The following is an 8,074-nucleotide window of genomic DNA, read 5'->3' on the forward strand; positions in this document are numbered from 1 at the left end:
TTTCACAGATTGGGCAATGTTTCTTGCAACTTCTGTCCAACTGGATGACACAGAAGTTCACAAAACTACACGTTCCAATAACATGATTAACACATCTATTTTTTTATCTGTTCTAATCATCCATTTGTAGTTAACCACAAAGCCACATAATAAGCCATTTGCGTTGTGTCCACCGCGAATATAACAACCAGTTTTGTAGCGTTATAAGCAGTCACTTTCTTAGCATTACCATCGTCTGGTATTCTTATATAAACCCTTTTAAAAGTATCAGTAGTTGTATACTACACGGCAATCACTTTGCTTGATTATACCGGTATGTATAATTAGATAAATAGTTAAATCCAAGGCCCATGACGTTTCTTACATTTTTATTTTAATAAAAAATTTTAATGTACATCCATTCACATTCAATTTATATTGTAGTACACTCACTCGCAGAACGTCTAACTTTATTATCATTAAACTTTGCACAATACTTACACGTCTCTCATAGAACTTTTTTTCTCGGTTGTGAAATGCAATTTGACGAAATTAAATAACAGGTTGAAGAATCGTCAAGTTTTTTATATATTTTTTATTAAAAGAAGAACGACGTTTAGAGATAGCGCTAGCTCGAAACGTTATCCTTCTTTCAATAGTTTTTTTTAAAAAAAAACTTGGCCATTGTTCAACCTATTATTTAATTATATTTTCGTAGCCTATGATGTTTTAACTATATTTGTTTTTCTATGAATGCAATTAGACGATCTTTATTACTATACACCTTATATTTTCATTCAATAATGTTGAAAACCACTGCCTTGTCGTTAATATTAAAACTGTTGAAGTCCTGTCAACTTTAAACTTGTAATTTATCATTGAAGACTAATAATACCCTTTTAACCCATACTAATGCAAAAATCACTCGTTTTTTTCACAGGATGTCGAAACTCTTGTACACAGATACCAACTATGAGTGCTCGTTACATGTTTTTGAAGATAATTTTTCACATATTTTATTAAACATGTTTTACTTGAATAAATTATAAAAACGTAATACACATAATGAAAAACTTACGTTGTCCTGAAACTTCAAGAAAATATATAACAAAACTGAATACAATACAAATTAAATTATACTTTTATAAACCCAAAACATAGAATATTGGGCTTTCCTTTCTATACTGAGCTTAGATTATGTCCAATTCAATATATTTACAAAACATACTAATTATGCCTTTTACACTAAAATATGTGCCTTCGACTCGTTTATTTGACGATAGATGTCAGCCTACACATCATACTCTACTTAGAAATTAGCTAACAACATCAGAAGGATGAAGAACGTTATTTGGAAGATTAAGGCATTGTAAAATAATCAATAGCTATGAAAACCTTGTCAGATCGAAAGAACAATACTAGTCGTGTATAAAGAATGAAAAAACAAAACAAAACCCACGCGTTCTCGTTGAAAAGTCTTTAATCCAGAATCTTGAATGTAATGTTAGGCCTCATTGTAAAGATGTATACAAAAACTATTATTACAATGCCTCTTTTGTTCTACTTGCGTCGGTTTAGATGAGAATGGTAATAGAAATATTATTAATTGGGCTTAAGTTCTGTATTTTGACATATTTTTTTTATAACTAAACGAATACAAACAATGGCCTTTTGCGTTTATTTCCTATTAAAATTGAATAATAAAATCTTAAGGATGACGTAACATAACTTTTGAAAACATAATTCGGAAGAACTAAATTTACCATAACGGTTAAGTACAATCCGTGTTTTAATTTTTATTAAAATGGAAGAACGTGCTTGTATTTTAACAGTTAAAAATGTATACAATCTGTTCTGCTTTAATAAAGAAAATTATTTATATTTTACTATACTTTATTTTAAAAAATTCACCCCATTTAGTTCACCTGTGGTATTAAGCCTATAAAAAAAAAAAAAAGATATATTACACAAGTACGTTTCCCCATCCCCCCTCATTATCTTATTTAATTAGCACATGGAGTAAGAACGATAAAGTTTTCCCCTCGCGAATAAATTAATGAAGTGTTATCGAAAACACAAGACAAAGGCAGGCCGGAATAAACACATATAACATCAGAAACTGAGAAGTCGTTTTATCAAGAGCTTCTATAAACATGGGAGGCTGTAGAAATTTTTATAAAGTGGGGGTAAAGTAATGTGAAACTGTGAACTGAATAAAAAAATCATATACATAAGCTGAATAAATAAATAAGGAATTATTTTTCTCATTTTCCAGGGGGGGGGGGAGTTTATGCCTAGTTTTTTATTTATTGTATTAATTGTGCTGGTACAATTTTTAACGCTAAATTTTTTAAAAAGACCGGTTTCCAACGTACTGTTCTGAAAAAAAAAAGAGAGAGAGGGACATAGAGGGTAGTTAATAAATTGTTGCCAAATGTTAATTATAACATAAAAACAAGATTAAGCAATAACAGCAACCAAAATAATCAATAAAACTGATAAGGATAGCACACTAAATAACCACACCTTTCATTAGTAGGAACAAATTACTGAATTGTTCTGTATCAAGATAAAATTTAATCCGTATTACTAATTCTATAAGGTTTTAGTCCGAGTACAGGATGATATTAATAATTTGTAAAGGAAAATTAATTAGCTTCCATTAGGCAAAATTTACATTAAAAAAAAAAGATACATTACATATGCTATACATGCAACAAATTTTACATACATCAATTTTAATAGTTTTTAATCAGACTCTAGTACACTAAAAAACATCAAAATACATTATTTTACTTACAACTTGTGATCTAGTTCAACTACAAATTTTAGTTGTACTTTAGAGGTAAAACTGTTTGGCCCCATCAATAACAACACTTCTACATAAACCTATAACCAACTTAAGTCACATAACAACACTTCTACATAAACCTATAACCAAACTTAAGTCGCATAACAACACTTCTACATAAACCTATAATCAAACTTAAGTCGCATAACAACACTTCTACATAAACCTATAATCAAACTTAAGTCACATAACAACACTTCTACATAAACCTATAACAAACTTAAGTCACATAACAACACTTCTACATAAACCTATAATGAACTTAAGTCACATAACAACACTTCTACATAAACCTATAATCAAACTTAAGTCACATAACAACACTTCTACATAAACCTATAATCAAACTTAAGTCACATTCAAATTTTTTCTTCAATATTTTAGTGCTAATGAATTGTTAAACAATCTATGAAAGTAAAAAAAAAATTACTTAGAAATTTGCAGCATTCAAGTAAGTAAACAATACAAACCTATTCACCTCATAAAAAAAGAAATGAACCCAGTTACTTTGACAACTCATCACATGCACATATATATACATGAAATAAATAGCTTACTAAAAGATATTTTTATATGTATCTTAAGTAACTTCCAATAAACTTTATCATTGTTCATGATGCCTACACATATTTCACCTAAATTCATGCACCTTATAGAGTTGGCAATATTACAGCAATTCACCTGAAATTGGGAAGTGTCACACAATATAACTAAGTTTATATATTAACATCAACATGCTTGAATGATGCAAAACACACACCCCCTTTTGCCAACAATTTTTAAGTACCGTTATCCCTGACAAAATTGTTTATATATTTTTTTTTTCTAAAATTAAAAACCATTTCAGTCAAATGCTTTATTTCAAAATGCACATCTGGAGAACATCATAAGGACTGCTCACGGTCCACATTTTGTTAGAATTATGACAAGAATGATAAAGTCTATGACACATACTTTAAAAATGAAGTCATTACAGAGAATCAACATATAATAGTTTTCCAGTTGTTGTGATTTAAAATGGACAATTTAATCTTATTTTATGTTTACCAGCAGAAAACATTTAACAATTAGGACCACGAGTCTACCTATGGGATGGAGGCTGCCAAAATAAGGCCACTTTAAATATTTTCTCATTTATGACTAAAAGGTCCCTGTTACATGAAGTTTCATTTCATTGTAAACAAATCAGTCTTAATTTAAAGTCAGTCTTTTATCTACTCTATGTATTTTGAGACAATTTTTGGCTACTGTAATGACTTCCATGTTCTACTATGATCATAAACTATACACAACAGTATTAAAATATTTTTTCTTTCTCTTCACAGCGTACTGGCTATAGTTAAGTCTTCAGATCAACAACTTATGAAATGCCAAACGTTTGTTTAAACTAACACAGTCTTTACAGAGAAAAAAAAAATCGTGTAACAATTGGTTACACATTTATTTTACAATTTCTAATAACACCATTTAACTAAACATTTTTTACAACTGATTTTTAATTTCTAAGACACAAAAACTGATGTTTTCTTATTTGTCTTTACCAATAGTGAACACACTCTGTTAAAATTAACAAATTATTTTTTTTTACTTTGGGAATAATGAAGATCACTCCACCCAAATACCTTACAAGACTTTCACTGTTCATCAAAGAACAACAAAATTAAGAAAAAAAAACTTAATGAGGACAGCCAGCTTAATGGTTCTCCATGATGACTCAAATAACTGAGTATATTAACGTACTGTAAGCACACTTGTCATGCCACATAAAAAGACTGCAGTTATGTTATATGTTCTTGTTTTGCCTCGTCAATGTAGATAATCATACAATACTACAGTACCACTGAAAAGGTAGCCATATAATATTATGCTCTGTTCTAAAAAGTTATTCTGAAGATTCTCTTAAACTGCAGAACATTACATTTCACTAGATCTGTAGACCAGAATATTTAGTGAAGTCCTCTAATAAATATAACACATGTCCTTCACTTGGAGTACATACATGGTAGAGATGGCCGAAATGGATATTAAAAACTTTTATTTGAAACACTGAAACAGTGATACTTGTTTTGCATTTTAAGAAATTTTTTTGGTATGGATAGCAGCCATCTCTACTATATGTATATATACATATCCTTCAACATTCTAAAATTTTTTACCACTGATGTAATTTTATACATTGTAATTCACAGAGCAATAGAATTGACAATTTGAACAGTGAGATATGGAGATTGATTTACTTTCAATCACTAACACATTTATGCCAAGTAATTACTTTAGATAATAAAATTTCTCTCTCTCTCTCACAGAATGATATACTATCAGTCACACACTAATACTTAATAACTCTCTTCCAATCAACAATGTTCCTCTATTACAACGTGAAGCATCATTACACACACACACACACACAAACACACTAATACCAAGTCACTCTTCTAACCAACGACATTCCTTTCTCACAATCTGAAGTGTCACTACTCACACACTAATACCAAGTAACTCTTCTAACCAACGACGTTCCTCTCTCACAACCTGAAGTGTCATTACTTAATACTAATGCATAATATCTCTCTTCTTACCAACAATGTTTCTCTCTCACAACCTGAAGTGTCATTACTTAATATTAATGCATGATATCTCTCTTCTAACCAATGATGTCACTCTCTCACAACCTGAAGTGTCATTACTTAATACTAATACATAATATCTCTCTTCTAACCAACAATGTTCCTCTCTCACAACCTGAAGTGTCATTACTTAATACTAATACATAATATCTCTCTTCTAACCAACAATGTTCCTCTCTCACAACCTGAAGTGTCATTACTTAATACTAATACATAATAACTATCTTCCAACCAACAATGTTTCTCTCTCACAACCTGAAGTATAATTACTAATACCAAGTAACTCTCTTCTAACTAACAATGTTCCTCTCTCACAATCTGAAGTGTCATTACTCACACACTAATACCAAGTAACTCTCTTCTAACTAACAATGTTCCTCTCTCACAATCTGAAGTGTCATTACTCACACACTAATACCAAGTAACTCTCTTCTAACTAACAATGTTCCCCTCTCACAATCAGAAGTGTAATTACTCATACACTAATACATAATAACTCTCTTCCAACCAACAATGTTCTCTCATAACCTGATGTATTATAAGTCAAGTACTAATAGAAGTACTCTTCTGTCTTGCACATTATGCTACACTCTCACTATGTAATGGACTATAGATAGTTTTATTTCATAAAACAATACCTGTTAACCCAAATATAACTCACAATTTTTTTTTCTCTCCTCAAATGATGCTATGTAATTTGACAGTAACATCTTCAGCTTAATATAACTTGTATAGCATCATTGATATTTCTCTTTGGTTATCTTTACTGAATAACTTAATCATAGCGACCCTAATATTGCCTTTCAATTGTAGTGTTCTTAAAAACCTGTACACTACTGCTGGAAATCATCATCCTATTAATTCCTGTACCATAGTACTAGTTTTTTAAAGTCACTATACGATACTATCTTGTCCAAGACTGTCGTTAAGCTGTTGGCTTTGGCCATCTATTCCAATACCTGTAACATAACCAGACTGACTAGGAAGGTCACTAGAATGCTGTTCATAAGTTCTTGCCAATTTGGCCAGTTCTGTAGGGAATGCTCGAAAAGAAGAGTGTGTGACTAGATTAGGATTTCCAGTCTTGCCAAGAGGTGCGGAAAAAACTGCAACATTGCTGAGACTGGTGCGTGTAAGACTGGCACTGTTCTGGCCAAGACTGCTGAAGGTGCTGCAACGACCGATACTGCTAGCTGCACTACCTCTCCCCGTGCTTTGCCCACCGAGTTCGCTTGCAGCATCTCCAGAATGAGATCCACTCTGCACACTGGAGTGGCTGAACTGTGCTATGAAGAAATTCAATAACTAGTTACTTGCAAAAACAACTTGAATTATGAAACCTTTTAACAAATGTTATTATATGGTGTAAGGTAATCTTTATATTGTGGAAAATAGTACAAAACTGCTCCTCATGTTCTTCTGTTATTAATGTTACAACATTTTAAGCCTGTATTAAAGGTAAATCTAAATTCTCAAACCTATATTGCAATTGAATAAAATTTTTAACCTATTTCAGTTATATAAAATAGGACTTTGAGAGTTACATTTTGAGCTCTTAGTTCGTGAAAGACAGTGAGAATAAATTTAGAAAATATGTAATGTATAAGAAGAACTAACTGTTGCTAATAAATGAATAAATTACACGATTCTTACATCTGCCTTTTGTGAGTTACCATGAAAATACGAAGCAAAAATCTCAAACCTCATCTCACAAAAAAATGACATCATAATGACTCAACAATGACATGAGCTAAAAAAGACCGTGACAAGAAATAGTAATATCAGAGTACGGTAATGCCTTGCTTTCCTTCTTCACCTGTCTCCTTATTTATTAGATAGAGTTAAAATGCCACAAAGTAGATGCTACTCATATAATAATTCAATTAAATATCTTCCTTTGATTATTACCCAATCAGGATCATGCTTTAGGTTGAAATTATTTCTGGACCAATCATATTACAAGGTGTAAAATAATTGTATTTGTTTATAGCAATGAAGTTTGCGACCAACTGGAAAACTATCACTTTTCAAGCTTACCATATCAAGGGCTTGTTTTCAGTGCAATCACTTTTTCTGTACCTGTAATACCAGATATCCCTTTGCCATTGTGTACTGAGGGTTAAGTGGGCAGCTTACAATTACTGACCTTGTTATTACTTACTTTGAGGTGCACTTTCCACAACATTGGTACCATAGAACACAGAGAAACGTTCGAAACCACCGTCATCCTGGACTGCAGTGCCTCCACTGGAGCATCCCTCTCCACATCGAGTTCTAAGTCTGTAAAACATCCAAAGCTGACTAGTTGCATTATAAACTTCATTTTGTGATAAAGTTAATTGTTATAAAGGCATTATGGAATCATTAGAGACAATCCTAGTTTGGTAGATGATTTAATTATTAGTTCAATACTTAGCTTATGAGATTTAAGTTACATGTTATCATTCAACCATACAGTGATTTTGTTATAAAACTCTCATTACTAGTTCTTGTAGGAAGTCAAATTTGCAGTGGACAAACATAATGATTAACAGTTTTTTTATGCAGTGTCACATCACCAAGTTATAGTACACAAACATGATGATCAACAGTTTCTTACGTAGAGTCACATCACCAA

The 8,074-nt window shown here is 31.3% G+C and overlaps 1 protein-coding gene across 6 annotated transcripts in view; it reads right to left on the reverse strand.

Annotated features, from left to right (window-relative positions):
- Window positions 1-907: 907 nt before the first annotated feature.
- Window positions 908-8,074, reverse strand: part of LOC106470183 (pecanex-like protein 1) — a 30,978-nt gene continuing 23,811 nt past the window's right edge. The window contains exons 12-14 of one of the 6 annotated variants that reach the window (XR_002613000.1): window positions 7,619-7,737; window positions 5,503-6,743; window positions 908-5,362 (exon numbers count right to left, since the gene is read on the reverse strand). Coding sequence is in view for 2 of the 6 variants with exons in the window: in XM_022398790.1 (XP_022254498.1) it covers window positions 6,352-6,743; window positions 7,619-7,737 (511 nt within the window). In the remaining 4 variants the exon portion in view is untranslated. Of the gene's footprint in view, window positions 6,744-7,618; window positions 7,738-8,074 lie in introns of all 6 variants that reach the window. The other 5 variants (XR_002612999.1, XR_002613002.1, XR_002613001.1 and 2 more) reach the window with 5 other exon arrangements.

Source organism: Limulus polyphemus, unplaced genomic scaffold (assembly GCF_000517525.1).
Source record: "Limulus polyphemus unplaced genomic scaffold, Limulus_polyphemus-2.1.2 Scaffold3865, whole genome shotgun sequence".
NCBI lineage: Eukaryota > Metazoa > Arthropoda > Merostomata > Xiphosura > Limulidae > Limulus > Limulus polyphemus.